The sequence below is a fragment of the Odocoileus virginianus genome, chromosome 2 (assembly GCF_023699985.2).
Source record: "Odocoileus virginianus isolate 20LAN1187 ecotype Illinois chromosome 2, Ovbor_1.2, whole genome shotgun sequence".
Lineage (NCBI taxonomy): Eukaryota > Metazoa > Chordata > Mammalia > Artiodactyla > Cervidae > Odocoileus > Odocoileus virginianus.
The window spans coordinates 20,725,806-20,748,140 of record NC_069675.1 but is presented as its reverse complement, the minus strand read 5'-3'; the positions used below and the strand labels follow the sequence as shown (position 1 = coordinate 20,748,140).

Here is a 22,335-nt window from a genome sequence, read left to right as displayed (position 1 = left end):
TAAAGAAAACAGCACTCAGAGAGGCTCATTGATTCACAGCTAGTCGGTGGTAGAGCTGCAGTTTGAACCCAGTTCAGTCCTGTCTGAGCACAAAGTTTATGCCTTTAATCTCTCAGTACTAACCCTAAATACTGGGCAGTTGAGGAATGCTCTTGACATTCTAAGTTGTTCTTAGGATGCTTCAGCTTAGTCTGGAGAAGTTCTTCATCTACTTTTTGATATTATGATAAAATGTGATTGAACAGGACCATGACCAGATTTGTAACGTCTTCTAGAAGATACTGAACACCCTAGCAGGTATCCGAGATTAGTTAATTTTTTAAAGAGGCAGTAGTCAGATCTTGGTTTTTTGATGCTATGCTTATAAGAGACCATCTGCAAAAATCGTTTGAGTTTTCATCAACTGTTCCTGGTTTACATTTTATGTGTCGTTTGCACATGATCCTCTCCAAGAGGGAATTTAGAAAAGGAGTTGCAGATTCTCTGTCAGTCCTGAGAACCCTCCAATGAATGAGGAGTCCTAGCATGCTGTTCTTCAGAACCTGTTTTCCTAAAAGTTTTCTTCACTGCTTTGAGGCTTATATTTGCATATAAATCAATTCTTTGAGCTAGAGTCTCTAACTACTTACTTGCATTAAAATAAGAAACACTGCTTTATAGACAATAGCAATTCTTTTTTCATATGTTAATGTACATATGTATATATACACTAAATGTTAGATTATATAAATCTTTTGTAAAAGAATTTTATACATCAAAATCAGTGGATTATTTTTCTCATTTCAGATCAGTACTTGATATTTGGTGCCGAAGAGGGGATTTATACCTTGAATCTCAATGAACTTCATGAAACATCAATGGAACAGGTATGTTATTCTGTGTTTCTCCCTTTTTAAAAAAAAAATTCTTAATTTATTATACATAGACACTAAATAAGGAATAAGTTTCAGTGCTATGATTTGCTGTCTCTTTTGTTTAGAAGACCTTCCTAGAACATGTCCTATTTACTCGGTGCTGGAGACGTACTTAAATTTTCCACAGTTTGTTGTGATCCACACGGTGGTTACTCACAGGAGTAGTGTTCACTTTCAAGTGGCTCATGATCTAACAGAGGAAATAGGCCTTAAACCAGTAACTGCAACATATTGTACTTCCAGTTAGGTGTCACACTAGGAGCGAGTACAAAGTGTAACCCCCGAGGCGGTTATCACTAGCACCACCGATGGAGAGAGGAGGAGAGACATTTAAGATGGACCATAAATGATGATGAACAGAAGGTTGACAGACAAGAGAAACGGAAACCGCGTGGCACAAATAGGGAGCTATGAGTGGTCGGTTCAGTTGGAGTGCAGAATGAGTATAGAATAATGGCAATAGATGAAGGTGGCTGAGTAACCAGGTGCCACACCCCAGGGCTTTGTGTACCATGCTGATGACCAGTAAGGAATTCTGTGTATATGTCCTTTATGATTTACAGGTGTTCAGCATTTTCTCTCAGCTTTCTTTCCTCCATACCTGGTGTTTCCATACTCTTATGTTTTACAACACTATGATCTTCTTTCCTCTCCTCTGCTCCAGAAGCCAGCCATGTCCATACACCAAGATAAGACCACTTTTTGGAAGTACACAGGAGAGTTTTAATTATTTAAAACTCAAGAACCAAAATAAAGGAATAGACATTGTTTGAAAATGCCCTTTTCCTTGTGTAGTTTGAGATTACATAGTCTGTACCATAAGGAGAATAGAGCTAATCATGTAATGTAGGAACTTAGATAATGAAATTGCACTAATTTATTTTTCTTCCATATAAATATGTATATGTAGCATCTTGCTTTAAATATCTTATAAAATGAGTTTCTATTAAAAATAAATTTCTTTTTAAAAACTGGCCTAAAATAAATAAATAAATAAATAAAAACTGGCCTAATGCTATGACAGCTACATGGTTAATATGTGAATATTTACACTGCTGTTATCTATTATCCTGTGTAAACTTTGTGCTTTTTTTTATCAGCTATTTCCCCGAAGGTGTACATGGTTGTATGTAATGAACAATTGCTTACTGTCAATATCTGGTAAGTCTTATTAGTTTTTAAAAACCTTACAGCTATTGTTCCTATTTATGTTATCAGCTTTTGTGACACATTTATTTTTCTCTACAGGTAAAGCTTCTCAGCTTTATTCTCATAATTTGCCAGGGCTTTTTGATTATGCAAGACAAATGCAAAAGTTACCCGTTTCTATTCCAGCACACAAACTTCCTGACAGAATACTGCCAAGGTAACTGTACATTTAATTATGTTTTCATCCTTAGAGATAATATGTGAATTCATTCTAAAAAAAAAAATAGATATACTACAGAAATTGAAAAAAGCTCTCAGCTTGGGTTTGTAGAAATTGTGTGTAATGAAAAAATGTAAAAAGTAACATATTTTCACAAGTGTGTATCATATTCTAAAATTTTCTACTTTATACTTTTCCACTTATATCAAACATTTTCTTTCTGAACTGTTAGTTTTTCTACAACGTTAAAACTAATTTTTTTTTCCTCTAGTTTGCTTGTAATTTTATATCACATATAGTGCTTTGACTTATTTGTGTCAATTTGAATAAATTGAATTTTTTTCAAAGTAGTTTCTAAACAGAAAATTTAAGTGACTTATTAATTGAAGATTTTTATAGGAAGATACTTACTACTTAGGAATTAGGTGTTTTGTTTTTCTGCTTACAGGGATTTTTAATTATGTTTGCTCTTCTGTTTAGTCATCATTATTATTTTGGTTATTATTTATACTGGACCTTATTTGTTGAGTAAAAGTCTTCTGAATCTGGTATAATTGTACTTTACAATACTTTTGTAATGTAAAATTCTTCCTTTACAGTATTAGTTGTAAAGCAACTAATATAGAACCTTAACTTTTAAGTACCTTAAAAATTTGTCAATTGCTGAGTTTACAGTATAGTTAAGATTTGCCACTTTGTGCACAAAAGCTTTTTAAAAATTAACTTTTCAATGAAAATAATTTTAAAATATACTGCAAGCTTTTCTATTTATAAGATTACACTGAATTTAACTGGATCTTTTCATGATGAATTAGTTATGATTATGAACTTGATTTATGTTTGTACTGTGGTATCTTCAGTTGGACTTAAGAATATCAGGGAGTTACTTTCTTCCTATATAGTTTATGTGCCCCATTTCTTCTCCCAGCTGCCACTTTCTGCTGTTGTTTTTCTGCCTACTTAGAGCATGACTCCATTCTGCTTTCTAACTTGATAAATCTTAAATTCCTGTGGGCATGGAAACTGACCACCAAGCTTTAAAATCGTATAGAGCTCCCGAACAATGGAAGGCATATAAACTTTGATGTATTAACTTTTTGATACCATTTTTATCAGAACAGAGTCTTATTCTTTTCCCAGTTTGTGGCTCGTCTTTTTACTTTCTCAGCTCTGTCTTTTGGTAAACCAAAGTTAATAATTTACTAAATACATTCAATGAATTAAATACCACTCATAGTTTGAGGTGCTAGGGATACATCAGTGAAAAAAAAATCAATCTAAGTTTATCATTGTTTTCCTGTATAATCTCTTTTTGCATTTTTTAAAGTAATCCTTTGGTCATATTCTTCAAAAATCTATATATTTTATAGTTTCATTTTTAATATTTAAATTCTCTATCCATTTGGAATTGATTGGAGGGGGGTTGAGAAAGGTATCCAGTTTATTCTTATTTTTAATAGATGACCCATTATGTCCAGACCAGTTTTTAAACAACTCATCTTTTCTCCACTGTTCTATAACAGTAGTATTTTCATATACTAACTTCACCCACATATATTATATATTCATTTCCATTTCCATTTAGGAAATTTGCTGTATCAGCAAAAATCCCTGAAACCAAGTGGTGTCAGAAGTGTTGTGTTGGTAAGTAACCCATGCAAAATCACGAAGCTCTCCTGCTTTGCAGAGTGGATTATAAGAAGCTGTGAGGCTCGTTTGTCAATCTAGTGTAAAACCGTAGTACTCCAGGACATCCTGCCAGTAATAGTTCACTTTTCTCCCTTAAGTAAAATAAATGTATTGGCCATTCTGTTTCCCTGTAAACTAAACCTAATGTAGAACTTTGCACACATAGTTGTTTCGCAAATAATTTATTGACTAAATAAATGGAGAGTGACTTTATTACAGCACTTTACCATACCCTGTTCTCTGAGGAGCCTGTTACTAATCATTCACCATTCTGCTTAGTAATGGCTTCTGAGACTGCATTTGTTCACTCAGCATACTTGTTATTTACTCTCATACCTTTAATACATGAAACTTTATGCTTGTGATGTGCAAGTCATAGTCTCCTTGTTCACATACCACGAGCCTAAAGTCCTCCTCAACCCCCGTAACAATTAGCTGGTTGATTTGTATCTAGGAAAAGCAAAAAATTGTTTTCTTTCCTCCCTTAAAAACCTCTGAGGCAATTCAGTTCTTTTATTTGTAAACCTGCATCTTGATTAATGTCTCCATCTAATGCAGACCAAAGCAGTACTGCCTCTGAACAGTACTACCAAGAGCACCCTGAATCACCTGCCCCTAAATGTGCTCCAGCTATCCGTGTGGGAACATTTCCCAAATCTGCTTTAAACCTTTCTTCAGGATCTTGCTGTCTCAGCTAATCTGTCCACTTACCATAAGACCTAAAGTTTTTCCCAACCCCTGGCCCCATAACAACCAGCAGTTTTTGAGCATACAAATAAAAATCCTAGAAGTGATGAGAGTTTTGCACTCCTATCTGAAAAAGTATTTCTTTTTCACTCTGCAGACTAATTAACAAATTGAACTGGCCTCCGCCTTTTGTTTGTTTGTTTTTGGAGCAGGCAGCTATTACTGTAAAAAATTTGCATTATAAGAAAACTTACATATACTTTTTTGCCTTGACAGTGAGAAATCCTTACACAGGCCATAAATACCTATGTGGGGCACTTCAAACTAGCATTGTTCTATTAGAATGGGTTGAACCAATGCAGAAATTTATGTTAATTAAGGTAAGCATGAATGTCAGCCTACATCATTTTTAATATAAAAGCTTATCAGTTTTCCTGTTCTTTCAAGAAAACTTTTTTCCCCAATTAATTCTCAAGACAATGTAATGATTTTGGATTATATGGCAGAGTGGTGAAAATCTGCCTGATTATTAAAAAAAAAACTCCATTGGCCTGATAGAAGTTTTAAAAGAGACTAGACAGATAGTTCAGGGATGTGATAGTGGAAGCCTGAAATACTGAATCACATACACAGTCTGATATCAAGAACAGGAGGTACCAAGAAAGCAGTGAAATTTTGTCTGAATATGTTCTCTGGTTGACCTGTTCCATTGTAGCAGAGGGACAAGTCTACAGATTGGCATTTGGCTTAAAAGTCAAGGAATATATTCATCATGAAGGGGAAATAATTTTTTTTTAATATCTGCCATCCTATTAATTCACCTAGGCCTTCCAATGGGTCATTTTTTGTGCCTTTGTGTCTCTAGAATCTTTTAATGAAAAAAAAATTTTTTTGGCCGTGCCACATGGCTTGGGGATTTTAGTTCCCTGACCAGGGATCAAACCCTTGCCTCTTGTAGGGGAAGCATGGAGTCTTTACTACTAGGCTGCCAGGGAGGCCCCTTTTAATGAATATTTTTTTAAAGCATTTAATATTACTCAGCTGTAATTTAAATTTAGAGGAAAAGCTAGCTGAAAATGTATGAAGTGCTGGCTCAGTCACTCCAAGGAAATACCAGATGAATTTTTTATGCTGTTCCCTCACTATTTTGTATAGATTAAGTAGTATTTCATGAGCATTTGCTATCTCCATAGAAATTGGGATCACAATAATTGGAGTGAATTCTTCCTAAATTATATAATACAGAATTAGGATGTTAAAAGTATTGGCTTCCTGTTATTTAAAATTTTATGAGTGACTAGGGAATCTAGTTTTAATTTTCACATCAGTATTTATTAACCTCACAATTAACTAGGACTTAAGAAATGAAATAGTTTCAAGAATTTACCACCCATTGAAGTAATATTTCCACAAATAAATTCACTGAAACAAAAATTCTTTAAACAAAAAGCTGAAAGGCAAAATAACCTTGTAAATTGTGCAAAACAGAACTTCTGAAGCCAGCCCATTTCTGTCCACCTGGTTTTGTTCTAAGTTCCTCTTTGTTCTTATCTGTTTGACAAAAGCACAGCATATCCTAGATGGAGTGGTAAAGTGTATATAATTATTTTTCTGCAACCCTTCCCTTCCCTGTCTTTATCCTTAGTCTGTTACAGTATGTCCTTTCTATTCCTTTCTTTCCTAACCTCTATCAAAATGAAAAATAGATTCATTACATCAGTTGTTCATGGATACTAACAGTCTGATTAAACCTTAGTATGAATGAATTTTATGTGTTACCTGATATGTTAAACTGCTTATCTTAATACATAGTGAAATATCCTCTCTATTATAAAGGAATTTTTTGTATTAAGAACATACAGGTGCTTGCTTCGATAGCACATATACTATTAATAAAATTGGAACAATACAGAGATTAGCATGGCCCCTGTGCAAGGATGACATGCAAAGTCATGAAGCATTCCATATTTTTTTATGTAATTATCCTCTAATTAAAAATAAATATACAAAAAAGAGCATGCAAGAGAGAATATATATTTTGAAGGCATGGGAAGCTTAAAAATTACCCATGCATGTTTTCTTTTTTCTGGGTACCAAGGAACTTGGCCCTGACTGATAAGGCCTATTGCCAGGATTCTAGGATGTTCGCCTTACATACAGTTCTACTTGTAGGCCTTGTTTAAGACTTGTCACTCTTCCCACTTGCCTTAAACTCCCTCAGCAACATGCCCTTCTCTACTGTCCTTCATCTAAACCCAATTCTCCTTTCTCTGTCTCTCTGCTTTGAGATTTCTCTTGAGTGTATTTTGTTTCTATACTTGATATTATCTCAATTAGTATTTATGATGTTTCTCTACTATAAGTCTTACCAGATGTATTCAAAAACATTCTTATGTTTTCTGTATTCTTACTCTTCATGACATTTTCTAAATTTTTGCTTCACTATACTATTTTATTTTCAATATAAATAAAAGTCATAAATTGAAGCAGATATTCATGTACTTATTACAAATCAGGCACAGTGCTATTTAATTAGATAAAAATGAGTAAGAGAGAGGGTGTGGAGAAAAGGGAATGCTCTTGCACTGTTGGTGGGAGTGTAAATTGATACAGCCACTATGGAGGATGGTATGGAGATCCCTTAAAAAACTAGCAGTAAAACTATCATATGACCCAGCCATCCCACTCCTAGGTATATACCTTGAGGAAGTCAGGGTTGAAAAAGACACATGTATCCCCTGTTCATTGCAGCACTATTTACAATAGCTAGAACATGGAAGCAACTTAGATGTCCATCAACAGATGAATGGATAAAGAAGTTGCGGTATATATACACAATGGAATATCACTCAGGCATAAAAAGGAATGCATTTGAGTCAGTTCTGATGAGGTGGATGAACCTAGAACCTGTTATACAGAATGAAGTGAGTCAGAAAGAGAAAGATAATTATCATATTCTAACACACATACACGGAATCTAGACGAACGGTACTGAAGAACTTATTTACAGGGCAGCAGTGGAGAAACAGACATAGAGAGTAGACTTATGGACACGGGGAGAGGGAGGAGAGGGTGGGATGTGTGGAAAGAGTAACATGGAAACTTACATTACCATGTGTAAAATAGAGAACCACGGGAATTTGCTGTCTGGCTCAGGAAGCTCAAACAGGGGCTCTGTGTCAACCTAGAGGGGTGGGTGGGGAGGGAGGTTCAAAGGGGAGGGGATGTATGTATACCTGTGGCTGATTCATGCTGAGGTTTGACAGAACAACAAAATTCTGTAAAGCAGTCAGTTATCCTTCAATAAAAAGATAAAAAGGAAAAAAATGAGTAAGAGAGAATTATTTCCCTCAAGGACCATTATCAGTAGCAACTGGTATTGAAACTATTTTATGGGAACGCTCTTCTGCTAGCAACTTATACATGTTGTTTATTTTATTTTATTTTATTTTTGCTTTTTTTTTTATTTTTTTTTTATTTTTTTTTTTTTTATTTTTTTATTTTTTTTTAATTTTTATTAGTTGGAGGCTAATTACTTTACATCATTACAGTAGTTTTTGTTATACATTGATATGAATTAGCCATGGATTTACATGTACTCCCCATCCCAGTCCCCCCTCCCACCTTCCTCTCCACCCGATCCCTCTGGGTCTTCCCAGTGCACCAGGCCCGAGCCCTTGTCTCATGCACCCAACCAAGGCTGGTGATCTGTTTCACCCTAGATAATATACATGTTTCAATGCTGTTCTCCTGAAACACTATTGGACGCTAAGTAGAAGTAGTCACAATCTGTTGGTTTTCTAATTTACTGAGGAAAAAATACAGAAGCATTGTTTTCTTCCTGTCCTACTGCTGTTTCCACATTTCAAAGAGAATTATTTTAAATATTTTACTTTATTAAAAATAGGACAGATTTTATCCAAAGCACATCCCCAGGTAGTAGGGATGCTCCCAGCAAGCTTGTGCGGAGGGTGTTTGTTGAAGGCATGTCTAGAGCTCTGGGATGGAGGTACTTAGGCAGTTTCGGGGAAGCAGCAATGTGGGAACAACAGTGGCATGGGCAGTTTCACCTTCCAGTCGTGATGATCACACTGCATCTCCTGACGCTTTAAGACAATTGGTTGTGGTAGCCCCATTTCAACACCTGTTTATTTTCTCTGTAGTTTATTTTTCTTTAGAATTTATAAGTAAACTACAGAATTTTAAAATATATCAATTTCAGTAGCTTTTAAAGATACTAACAGTAGCCACTGGGAAATATAATGAAAACAGCCCATTTATAGGAGCAACAAAAATAAATTATATTAACAGTAGACTTAATAAAATATGTGTAAGACTAATGTATATTTTAAAAACCTTTTTATTGTAAGGAAGAACACTGCTCGCACCCCAGAGCTCCCCATGGCACCACCCCCCTACAAATCAGCTCCCTTATTTTCCATTTTTACCATTGTTAGCACATACCCCTAAACATTAGCATTAATTTTACCTGATGTTTCAACAGTATGGAAATGGAATCATATTCATTTGGGTCTGACTTCTTTTGTGCAACATTGTATTTGTGTACTTGTTGGATATAGCCATAGTTTGTTCATTTTGATTGCACTCTAATTTCTGATTGTGTGAAACTCATCATTTTATCTGTTTTAGGCATTTGGGTTACTTCCAGTTTTTTTGTCATTCTTAGCATTGAAGCTTGTGTATATACTTTTGCATATGTCTCCTGTGTGCGTGTATAGTCATGTTCTGTAGGTTGTATAAATAGGAGTGTTTTTTCAGGGTTCTGAGAGACGCATATCTTTGGCATTAATAAGTGATGTAATTAACCACTGTGGTTGTACCAATTTGTTCTGCCACCATCAGTGTTATGAGCGTTTGTCTGCTTTTCTCTGAGTAATAACCCTTATTATTCTCGTTCTTGTGGTAGATGTGTATAGTTATCTTGGTTTTATTACCTGATTACTAATAAAGTGAATGTTTTCTATTTTTCCAGAGTTTCAGAATGTGAATTTAGTCTCTTTGTAGTAAAATAAAAATAATTTTAAACTTATGTATAATGAAAATCAGTTGCATTATAACTAAGTTAATTTATTAAATAGAATCACTTGAAATACAGGGCTGATTTCTTTTGTGGGTTTTTTTTTTCCTGTCCACACTTATAAGAGGAATGTCTCTTGCTAATGAGCATTTCAGTTTTCTCACCCATGTTTGCTCAGTTGGATAAGAAGGCAGAGGAGTATTACTGAAGCACAGTGTCCAATTAGGAAACAAGAGACTCTACCTCAACGGGTGGAGGTGGGGGGACTCTCAGACCAGCCGTGCAGTTGCTGGATCTGTTTCCAATTCTAATGCTAAAGTGTGTAGTATTTAACTTAAAAATTACAGTGCTTAAACTAAAATCTTTATAAGATGTTTCATAATTTGGATTTTTCTGCATAACCTGAGTTTCTGTGAGAAGAAGCAATCTTTATAGTAGAGAGTACTCTGTTATGTATTTTCATAAAACTAAACATTCTTAACGGCATTCCCATGAAATTATTTGGCTTTTGTTTTCCTTTTTTAATATATTTTGTCTTTTTTCTAGCACATAGATTTTCCTATACCATGTCCACTTAGAATGTTTGAGATGCTGGTGGTTCCTGAGCAGGAGTACCCTTTAGTCTGTGTTGGTGTCAGTAAAGGGAGAGACTTCAACCAGGTGGTTCGATTTGAAACAGTCAATCCAAATTCTACCTCTTCGTGGTTTACAGAATCAGGTTTGTGGTTTTTATGTAATTATTAAGGCCAGTGCATAGACTGGTTTTGTAAGTAATCAATTTACTATATTTTTCATCAGGCAAGTACAGTGCATAAAAATCCAGTCTTGAGTAACTTATTGAACTGGAAAAAGAGAAGATGACTTGCTTTGAGATAGCTAATTTGTTTGACACATTTAAAACATTCTGGTGGCTCCCAAACTTGAGTGTGTGTCAGAATCACTTGTCTGGGTCCCACCCCCAAGTTTTTCACTCAGTAGATCTGGGTGGGGCTTGAGAATTTTCAATGTGTAAGTTCCCAGGATGTTGACGATGTTAATACAGGGACCACAAGTGGAGAACCACACATATATATACAAACCTTGTTGTAGTGCAAGTTGTATCCGACTGTTTGCGACCCTGTGAACTGCAGCACACCAGCCTTCTCTGTCTGTCACTTACCTCCCTGAGTTTCCTCAAACCCATGTCCACTGAGTCAGTGATGCCATCCAGCCATCTCATCCTCTGTCACCCCTTCTCCCCTTGCCCTCAGTTTTTCCCAGCATCAGGGTCTTTCCTAATGAATTGGCTCTTCGCATCAGGTGGCCAAAGTATTGAAGCTTCAGCATCAGTCCTTCCAATGAGTATTCAGGGTTGATTTCCTTTAGGATGGACTGGTTTGATCTCCTTGCAGTCCAGGGGACTCTCAAGATTCTCCTCCAGCATCACAGTTCAAAAGCATCAATTCTTCAGCACTCAGCCTTCTTTATGATCCAACTCTCACATTCATACATGACGGGTGGAAAAACCATAGCTTTGACTATATGGACCTTTGTCAGCAAAATGATATCTCTGCTTTTTAAAACACTGTCTAGGTTTGACACAGCTATTCTTCCAAGGAGCAAGCATCTTTTAATTTCATGGCTACAGTCACTGTCCACATTTATTTTGGAACCCAAGAAAATGAAGTCTGACACTGTTTGTACATTTTTCCCATCTATTTGCCATAAAGTGATAGGACCATATGCCATGATCTTATTTTTTTTAATGTTGAGGTTTAAGCCAGCTTTTTTACTCTGCTTTTTCACCTTCATCAAGAGGCTAATAAAAAAGCTGATTTATATAAAAAGGAAAAGCTGCATTAAGTATATTTTCCAGTATATTTTTATAATTGATACACAGGTACTACCTGGGAACTTTAATAAATATTTTTAATGATTTGTAATTAGGATGCAAATTATTAAGTAAATAGTAAAGCACCTCCAAAGTGTTTCAAGGTGCTTGAAAATAATTCTTTTATATAATTTAATTCCTAAATTTTGATCTACATTGCCCAGTTGTAGCAGATTTCTTCCTTCATAGCTTGTACCTTAGGAAATAATAGCTCCAATTAATGAGTTTTTTACAGAAATTTGTTCATAGTTTGAAACCCTCAGTTGCATTACTGCAGTCCATACCTATTGGCAAAACTTTTGTCTTTGGTGGTAAATAAATCTGATTAAACTGTTACACTTTAAAAAAAAAACATGACCTTAAAGGTCTTTTTGTTTTTAAAACACTGTGTTTGTTATGAAGCTCCTTTTGTGTTTTTACTAAAGAATGACATTGTACAATGTTTTGCTGTAAAATAGGCATGGCTGTTTTTGAAGGTAATTTTTAAAGGTCTTGCAAAAGCCCTCTGCTCAGAGTCTTTGGCAACTTAGAGAAGTGTTAAAGAACCAACTTGCCAATAAATATTGATTAGTCAGGAGTTTGTTGGAAGCCTGAAAGTGTTCATAAAAGGAAAAGAATTAAGAGATGGAGGTTTTTGGCATTGAAAAAAAAATGATCACACATTTAGACACATTCAACAGAAGTCTAAAGACAACTTCATGGCTGCTGGAGCCCAGGGAATTTGGAACAGCTTTCTATTGAAGGAAAGCATGGCCTGCCCTTGGCAACATTATGTGGCTTCTCTTTGGCTTCCTCAAATTCTCTTGTTAAATTCTCCCTTTAGACAGTATGTACCCTTTCAGTCACAGGGTTAACTCCTGCTTTCTAATTTCTTCCCTTCTATTGTTGGTTGACTAATATTTTATTTAGTGACTAATATTTTATTTATATTAGTTGTCTTATTTCTCCCAACCATTTTAACTTTAAATCCTTTTCTACTAATTGTTTAATGAAGGGCCTTTCATTTCCTGACACAAGAGTTTTATACCTTCCATCCCACGAACTTTTGATTGCTTATCTTAGCATAATGAAATCCCTTTATTAGAAGTTAAATACAACAGATATAATTCATTTCTGATTTTGAGATGATGAGGTTCAGTAAGAGGGAGAAAGTATGTTTAAGGTTTTGTATGATCTGAAATTATAAGCTGTGGTTTCCTAAACTCTGCTGCAATGTAGAATCCACTTGAGAAGATTTTAACACTCTTGATACATCAAGTCATACACACATACCCCCATTTAAATAAGAATATCTGGAGGTGGCAGCTGGACATCAGTAGACCTCCAGATGACTTCAGTGTTTGGAAACTAATTATTATAATCAATTTGTAAATCTCATTTTCCTGGCTTTCTATCTAGTAATGCTAGACTGACTTCTTGACTAATTTTCACCAAATGTGTAAGAGTTACAAAGATCTGGTTGGCCTGATTTACAGAAGGCCTGTTCCATATCCTTCCAACCCTGGCTAGTCACAGAATACGTGTGAAAGTCTGAACTACAGCTGCCCTTGGATTTATTAAGATTCTAAATACTATGGGAAGTAAAAAACTAGACTGATAGACTAGACTTAAGAAACATGCTCCAGAAACAAAGGCCTGTAGCTCAACAGTTTTAGCTTTGATATTCATACAAAGTTTGGGATATCTTACTTCTCACTTCCTGGAAAACTAAGTCATTTAAATGTTTTAGGTTTGTTAGAACTTGGATAAATCATTATTATAAAAATAATGCCTCTGCATTTTTATGGTGCTTCATACTTCTCAAATATGTCAATATTTTTTTAACTCATTTGTATTCAAAGTGATTAACTCTCTGATTTATTCATTCAGTAAATATTCATTGCATGTGCTAGGCACCACATATAATGATGTACGAAGCACAGCCCTTGGTCTTCTGAGCTTAAAATCCAAAATTAATCATTGTTGTAGTATAGAAGATTGGACTCCTAATCTCACATATGAATAGGATAGTGGCATCACAGGTAGTAATGACGATAGCTAACCCTCCATTAAGCACTCTCTCAGTTGAGCTCTCGTATCAGAGTTTGAACCCAAACCCATCTGAGTCAACCACTGCATGTGTATGACTAAAAATATATATCTATTTCAAATTCACTTATATTCAGAATTCTTTTTTTAATGTGTCTGTGCTTTAAATATTACTGTTTCCTCTAAGTTTTATCGAGTTTGTTTGTGTTGTAGATACCCCCCAGACAAGTGTTACTCACGTAACGCAGCTGGAGAGAGATACCATTCTTGTATGCTTGGACTGTAAGTTTTTGTTTATGAATATCTTTATCTTAATAAGATTTCTTTTATCTTTGTTTCTGATTGACTTTTTTCCATTATAGGTTGTATAAAAATAGTAAATCTCCAAGGAAGATTAAAATCTAGCAGAAAATTATCATCCGAACTCACCTTTGATTTCCAGATTGAATCAATAGGTAAGTCAGAGTTTTGTGTTTCTTGTTTGATTGCATTATCAGCTGCTTAGAATAATTTGTCCAATAGTTATTTGAAATTATAAAAATAGATTACTAAGGACTCATTTTTTAAAATATAGGATATAATGAATATGAGGTATCAGTCTTTGCTGTTACACATTCCCTAAAATAGTTTAGCAACTTTGATATAATCGATAAATAATGTTGTCTTCCCTACAGATTGGGCATTTTCAAAATAAATAATTAAATATTGTTATTCATAACATAGTTATGAATTTCCATTTTCTTTAGACTCCTGTAGAGTTTCCCAATAAGTGCTTTACAATTTAGTATTTGCTGTTGTATCTACTGATCACAGATCCTTAAGCATATGGAATTTCCTTCTTGCTATTTTTACATTATGCTTGGTAAGATTTTTTTCTGGAAAAAGATTTCTTACAGAATCAGTATTCTAAAATGATTGCATTCAGGAAAAATAAAGTTAAATGACCATAATAGAGAGAATGCTGATGAATATGATTCAGTAGTTAATTTAGCTGTACACTGGTTTTTCTGGTGTCCTTTATCAGTAAAGATCCTTGCATGTATATGCATTAGCAGAAGGTAAGGGCCAAGGGCGAATAGTTCATTTGTCTTTCTTGGTCCTATTTTTAATCTTTCTCCCAATTAGAATGCCTCTCTCCAACAAGCAGACACTGATGATAATAAGTCAGTTTTGAGGGACATCTGCTCAGAATGTTCAAATGGAATCCATACTTTAAAATGCATGGCCAGGTCAAAAAAAAAAGACAAAGAACAGAAACTCAAAGTGATACACCCTCATGAGTGGTAAAGAAAGCTAGCAGGTGTCCCACAGAAGATGGGGAACCAGAGCCAGGCATGTTGTTTGAAGCACCTACTAATTAAGACTCCCCACATAAGGCCTGGTGGCTTTATAGGGGATTTTTATCCACTATTAAAAGAAGGAATAGTCCCTTCCCCATATACAAACTGCTTCAGACTGTAGACAAGAAAGGAATGCAGAATAAATCAGTAACAGTCACTTCAGTTCAGTCGCTCAGTCGTGTCTGACTCTTTGTGACCCCAAGGAGTACAGCGCCAGGCTTCCCTGTCCATCACCAACTCCCGGAGCTTGCTCAAACTCATCTAGCACTGTTGACAGTGAAATCAGTTAAATTACACAGAAAGCAAAGTTTCCCAATCTCATGAAAACAGATTTTGGAAAATTTATATAAAATACTAGCAAATAGAATTCCATGTCATCAAATAGTAGACTTTATCTCAGAAAAGCAAAGGTAGTGCAGCAGCAGACAGTTTATTTATGTATAGCACATTAAAAGCAAGAAGTTATGTAACGCTTCAGCAGATGTGCAAAAAGCATTCGGTAAAATCTAAGTCATTCTTGGTTTTTTAAAAAGACAACTTTTTAGAAATTAACGGTAGAAGGAAATGTCCTTCATCTAGTACAGCCTATTAAAAATATTGTTTAATGGTTAAACTGATTCCCATTAAATTAGCTAATGAGATAAGGAGGTTTGCTATCATCATATTATAACACAGTCTCATTAGACTATGAAAAGGGAACTATGAGGATTAGAAAGAAATAAGCAAAATATCCTTTTTTGCTGATGGTATGATTATCTACTAGAATATACAACTCTATTAGAACCAATAAGAAAATTCAAAATTGCTAGATTTGAATAACATTGATGGATAGCTTTCTGACATGCCAGTAAGATGCATAGGAATAAATGTAGTCAAACATGTGTAAGATCATTACCTAGGAAATTCCAAGTTATCTTTTAAAAGCATAAAAGAAGATTTGAACAAATGAACTACACCGTGTTGATATATAGGAAGACTGAATATGGGAAAGATGTTAGTTCACGAATTAATCCACTCATGCAATGCATTTGCAGTAAAAAAAACCCCAGTGAGGTATTCTTGTGCCTCTTGATCTTAAAATTCATAAGGATAAGCCAAAGGCCAAGAATAATAAAGTAAATTTTGATGAACACTTGCCCTCCTTGATACTGAAACTTCCTCTGAAGCCATAGTGATGAAGACAGTGTGGGCTCAACACAGGGATACATGGAAGACTGAAACAGAAGGCTCAGAAGTAGACCTATGTGTAATTGGGTATTTGCATCATATGTCAGTGGGGAAATAATGTTCGGTTCAACAGATGATGCCAGGACAATTCGTTACCTGCGGGAAACAAGATTCTTCACTGAATACACACCAAAATGTATATTAAATATTTAAATACAGAAAGCAGAACTAGAATTTTTAGAAGGCACAAATCCCAGTAATTCTATTTCTAGGTATCCATTCCAGAGACAATTTTGCACATGTACGTAGGAAGAGATACAAGAATGTTTAGGGCTTCGCAGATGGTGCTGGTGGTAAAGAGCCTGCCTGCCAGTGCAGGAAACATAAGAGACTTGGCTTCGATCCCTGGGTTGGAGAGACCCCTGGAGGAGGGCATGGCAACCCACTCCAGTGTTCTTGCTTGGAGAATCCCATGGACAGGGGAGCCTGGCAGGCTATAATCCATAGGGTCTCACAGAGTCGGACACAACTGAGATGGCTTAGTACGCACACATGCACAAGATTGTTTATTGCAGCATTGTTTGTAATAACAAAAAAAATTAGAAACATCATTTGGCTCCTCACACTAAATATATGAAAGTTGGAAAATACAATATAAATTTCACTGATCATGTGAACTCACTGTGTTCTAATAGTAAAAATATGCATGAGAATAACAGATACCAAATATGTAAGGTGGTTATCTCAAGGAGGGAGGAAGGAAGGGTTAATGGAACTAGAGGAGGAGTACATAGGGATGCTGGCAGTATTCGTTCTTATTTAAAACAAAGAACAAATATGGGAAAATGTTAGGATTTAAGTGTTGAATGGCAGATACATGTGTTTTTATGTCATTCTCCTATTTTTCTATATGTTTCAAATATTTTCGCAAAACAAAACTTCCTAAAGCAAAAAATATTTTCAGTGAATTTTCTTTTTCTTACCAAAATATGAATCAGTTCAATGAAGTATTTATGCTGTTTAGTTTATACTGTGTAGTTTGTGGTGTGATAAAGATGCTATTATAAATCTGGAATGACTAACAGTTATTAATTGAAATATTGTTATTCAAGGTAGAAAGAGGGGTGAAATGATGCTTATTGGTTGAACTTTTATACTATTAACAGTAACTGAGCTGTTCTTGCATGTTAGTTTGCCTACAAGACAGTGTGCTAGCTTTCTGGAAACATGGAATGCAAGGTAGAAGTTTTCGGTCTAACGAGGTAAGTGATCTTTTTTAAAATTACAACCATTAAATAGTCCTGAACTTTGGAAAATTCCTGATTGGTGCAACAAAATGTTACATTTTCTGTATTCAATTTAGTGATAAAGTTCAGTGCATTATTTTTTGTGCTTCCAGATAAGCACCCTTATATTCAGAACAGGAGCTTCCTAAATACTGCTAAAAGTGAGCCAGCTCTGATGTTCTTTCAACTTTCCCAGACCATCACCTGGAGTAAGAGTGCAGATGCGGGCTCACTCTGTCCCCGAAGCACCTTTTCTACTTTGTATTTCAGAAAAATGACCAGTGTAGGCTCCAAGTAAAGGATTTCCCTGGAAGTCAGCTTGCCTCCTGTTTCTGGTACCCTTATCTCGCTATCCTTCCTTCCTTAATTTAACTCCAAGTCATACGACGTATTCAATTCAGTTCATCATTTATGCCAGAAAGTGCTGGGGTTACAACATGAGCAAGACTTGATACTTGTCCCTTAAAATATTACAGGCAAGTAAAATCATCCTGAGTTCTTTCGGTAATCCCACGCCAGTCTCAATAGTATGACTTCTACTTGAGCACTGGAGGGGAAGGAAAACATTAGGTGCCTTGAGTAAGAAAATATCTTATTTGTGTTTTAAACTGTTACACATTAAGCTCAGAGCATTTCTCCTGACCAGTAAATGGTACTGGTAGAATGATCATGAGTGTGGGTTTCAGAGAAAATCCTGGGATTTAGTCTCAGTTTTCCTCTTCAGTAACTGTGACCTTGGCATGTCACTTCTCTTCTCTTTGCCTGTATTTTCATCAGTGAATTGAGGATAACAGTATAGTACTTACCTCATAGGGTTGCTAAGATTAAACGAAAGGAAATAAGTAATGTGCTTGGCATAATGCCTAGCCTATAGTAAGTATTCAAGAAAGGTGGCTGCCAGTATGTTTCTAGGAGTTATTGCCACAAGAGGACTCAAGAGGAAGATTTTTTTTTTTTAATCACCTGAGGGAATGGAACCTAGAGATAAGAAGAGTCAACAGCTAATAAACACCAGACAGAGAAAGAAAAGCATTGTAGGCTGGATAGAAGAGAATTGTTAAAAAAAAAAATCAGTTTGTCCCAAAATATCCTGAGGTACTTTTTCAGGCTGCTTAAATACCCCTTACTAAATACAGCCCCTCTGAAAATGGTCTGTCCTTTAAGTAGGCAAGTCCCAAAATGCATTGACAATCAGTAATGATGAACTGCTACTATTGAAGTGAGCATGTTAGATCCTTCAGGCGTGCTGAGTTACAAAAGAAGTCAAGAATCACTGCTGTTTCCAGAATAATTTTATTTTCAAAATCAAACTGTTTTATTCAGCCTACCAGATTTGGGGGAGAGGCTACTGCCATTATAATTGGGAATGTTTTGCATTTAATAAGCAATAAACAGTGGGTTTATCTTTCTCCTGTAGACTTATCCTCAACTCCCCAACTGGTGCTTGGTCACACTGAGGACTTCTTTAAAGATGTATGCCATCAGAAAATATTATTTCAGGAGACTGGGAAAGAAATGGGAAAGAGAATTGTTATCTACTGAGTATTTCCTTAACTAGGCATTAAACCCACTAATACTTAAAAGAATATGCAAGATACCACTGAGAGGTATCTTCTGTCCCTTTTGGCAGAAGATAAACTACTTCCAACAAGTTACATACCTTTTGCAGTTGTCACTACTAGTCGGTGGGAGAACTGGGATTGAAACTGGAATCATGAGGTTGTCCCGTCACACTACACTGCAGCCTTTTAAGTGGAAGGACCAGATACAAGTGCCTTGCTATTAGCATTAGGGTAACTGATAAGAGGTTTCTGATAAATAAAATGGACTAGGTGCTTTGCTTTTAAATTTTTCCCTGGGAGCCTATATTCCAGGCAAATGGTTTACTACTCTCGTGTTTTATGATTGATTCAAAATCAGCCATATTTTTCCTAGACTAACAAATGGACAACATACCTGTGCGCTGACTTAAGAAAGTTAATGGTCATACAGGGATTCTGTTTCCATCTTAGGAATTATATTTCTTTTCTATAGGGTTATAAATTAAATGCCCATATAAAAGTCTGCATCTTTCATTTCAGAAGTTAAATTGGTATTTTCTTTGAACAGGTAACACAAGAAATTTCAGATAGCACAAGAATTTTCAGACTACTTGGATCTGACAGGTAGGAAAAGTGGTTGTATTAAATACATAGTTCTAAACATGTTTTATAAATCCAGCATAAAACTAGCTTCTTTTTCAAGAGAACTGGAATTTCTGCAATAATATATTCATTTTTATATTTTTCATGCTATAAGTATTCACAGAAAGTTATGAAGCCTTTGACAATGAGCTTGATCTTCCAAGTAACAGGAATACATAGATGTTGTCAGTACTAGTTTTGCTTTAAACATAATATCTCAAATATGATTTACAACACCAGAAAGAAGAAATACCATATGCTAGCACACAGAAAAGTTTTTAGTTATATTACCAAATAGGATTTGGGGTTCTATTTTGATTTATTTTCTGACTCTTGAACTTCACATTGTTTTTAGAATTCATAATAAGAATTAAGTTTCCCCTACTGATTCCTAGTTATAGTTTTACCCCCTCTGGCTCTTAGAACCACACTGGCTTAGAAGAGAGTGGTGGGCATCAAAATTACTTCCCAGAGCTAGAACTGCCTCTTTAATCATAGTGATTTGCAAATGATTTCTGCCCACATAGCAAATAAGCAGCATTTATTAGAGGCATATGATAAAGAAGCAATGGAAAATTTTTCTGGTAACATTAGTTTGTAAGCATAACTTTGTTTTGTTATATGTTTTTTATGTGTTTGTTTACTATTTTAGGGTCGTGGTTTTGGAAAGTAGGCCAACTGATAACCCCACAGCAAATAGCAATTTATACATCCTGGCGGGTCATGAAAACAGTTACTGAGAAGTGTGCTTTGACAGTTAACTATAGAAGGAAAGAACACTACCACTGCAACATTAATGGATGCTTGAAGCTGTACAAAAGCGCAGTTACCTGGCTTCAGTTACTTGTAATTTATTGTGGCATGAGACAAGAGGGGGCAATTTTTTGTTTTAAGTGGTATGGATATATTTAGCATATTGAACCACACAAGTGCTTAACTCATTGCTATGTAATCTTTGTACATATAGGCAGTATTTTTCTGTGAAACTTCATATTGCTGAAGACACACACTAAGAATTTATGTAGATAATGTACTTTTATGGGATGTACAAGTAAGTGTCTTATCTGTACAGATGTAAATGTTGAAAATTCAATTGGGATTAATATTTTAAGAATTCTTTAGTATATTCTTGGGTGTGGCTATATTACAAAATGGGATGCTGGCAATGAAACCGTACCTTTAACACTATTGTATTTTTATTATATGTAATTTAGTAATATGAAGATAAATCTTGTAACTTTTAAAATTGTAATGGAGGCTGTAATCATTTTATAATCTTGTTTTTAATTTTAATGCAAGTACACTGGTGTGTTTATATTTGCACAAAGTATTGATATGTGATGTATTAAGTCACAAAAGTAAGCTGTGACATTGTCAATATGCATTTGGCTCCACATCTTTTTTAAATGTATTTGGATTGTTTTCTACGTGAAACAAACCAATTAACCCCTTGTTGTAGTAACTGGTCTTTTTATATTTCAGCAGAATCCTATAAGATTGCTTGTCTCTGCTTAAAAACAATACCTTTGAAAAATTTTTGAATCACAGAATAGCGGTACCGTGATGTAGCATTGCAGTTTGTCTGAGTTACAATATGCACAGAGTATGTTAGCATTATCAAAGAGTCCACACTAAACATTTCATATAATCACTTTGAAGAACTATAACATTCCATAGAGTGAATCAGTTCAAATTTCTAGTGGAATTTTTACTTTTCTTGGCCTTATTTTATGATCATTTTCATATTTCCTTTGATTTAGAGTATTAACACTTGGCCAAAATAATTTAGTTACTACCTCATATAAACAATATAATGGTTACTACACATCACAGGAACTTAGTTTTGGTTAAAGTCATTTTTGATTGCTTTTTTCCCAGTGAAATATGTATATACCAAGTTTTAGAAAAATGCACACTTTTGGCTCTTTTTTGGTATATGTTCTTTATATTTTAATGTGAGTGTATACACAAAGAACAAACTAAATTGTGATTTATGGTCTTCATTTATTTTAATTGACAATGCTTTTAAATATGTTCCTGATTGTACATAGTGTAAAATAAATATGTTTTTTAACATGCTGTTGTATAGTAGCTTGTCATCTGGCTTAATCTGTATATAGTAAGATTAAAACATATTAAGGAGAAAAATGTTTTTAATTACTCTGCATTAAATCCTTAAGTAACCATTGTGATCCTTCAGATCTTGATATGTCAATTTGATCTGTCATCTAGATTTCATAAAGGAGTAATATTCCCACATTTTTAGGCTCTTCAACTTTCTGATCAGGAAAGTCACAACATTCTTAATTTTTTAGTTGGAGGAGAAGTCGGCAGACTGCATTCCTGAGCCCAGTCCTGCTTAATGCCTGTTTTTATCAATGAAATTCACTAGGACAAATACGTTTACATGTTGTCCATAGCTGCTTTCACCAAAAAAAAAAAAAAAAAAGACAGTTTTCCCCAAAAAACTACATGACCCACAGAGCCTAAGATATTTACCATCTGACCATTTATAGAAAGAGTTTGCTGACTCCTGGTTAGAGAAAGGAAAGGAGAATGCTGGGGAATGCAGTTCTGAAGGCAAGGAGGGCAAAGTTAGACGTAGGAAAAATGAGTTGGGGACTGAGAGGTGACATTTCAACTCTTGTTAATGCTGCTGCCTGTTATTATGACCTTGGATAATCTCCTTGACTCCAGAACAGTTTCCTTATTTAAAACTGACTTCTAAATCATACAGATGTTAAAAATCAGCAGTAATGTATAT

The 22,335-nt window shown here is 35.0% G+C and overlaps 1 protein-coding gene and 1 non-coding gene across 10 annotated transcripts in view; both read left to right on the top strand.

Moving 5' to 3' along the window:
- MAP4K3 (mitogen-activated protein kinase kinase kinase kinase 3) overlaps positions 1-21,650 on the top strand; it is a 175,929-nt gene extending 154,279 nt beyond the window's left edge. For all 9 annotated transcript variants that reach the window (XM_070477153.1, XM_070477168.1, XM_070477190.1 and 6 more), the window contains 11 exons: positions 787-866; positions 2,015-2,075; positions 2,163-2,280; positions 3,869-3,927; positions 4,936-5,039; positions 10,244-10,415; positions 13,809-13,877; positions 13,958-14,050; positions 17,294-17,364; positions 19,498-19,553; positions 20,224-21,650. In XM_070477153.1, the coding sequence (XP_070333254.1) occupies positions 787-866; positions 2,015-2,075; positions 2,163-2,280; positions 3,869-3,927; positions 4,936-5,039; positions 10,244-10,415; positions 13,809-13,877; positions 13,958-14,050; positions 17,294-17,364; positions 19,498-19,553; positions 20,224-20,311 (971 nt within the window). In that variant the 3' untranslated portion in view covers positions 20,312-21,650. The remainder of the gene's footprint in view (positions 1-786; positions 867-2,014; positions 2,076-2,162; positions 2,281-3,868; positions 3,928-4,935; positions 5,040-10,243; positions 10,416-13,808; positions 13,878-13,957; positions 14,051-17,293; positions 17,365-19,497; positions 19,554-20,223) is intronic.
- On the top strand, positions 6,522-6,631 carry LOC139031601 (U6 spliceosomal RNA). The gene has a single exon (XR_011484100.1). It is a non-coding gene; the product is annotated as a U6 spliceosomal RNA (small nuclear RNA).
- Positions 21,651-22,335: the final 685 nt, after the last annotated feature.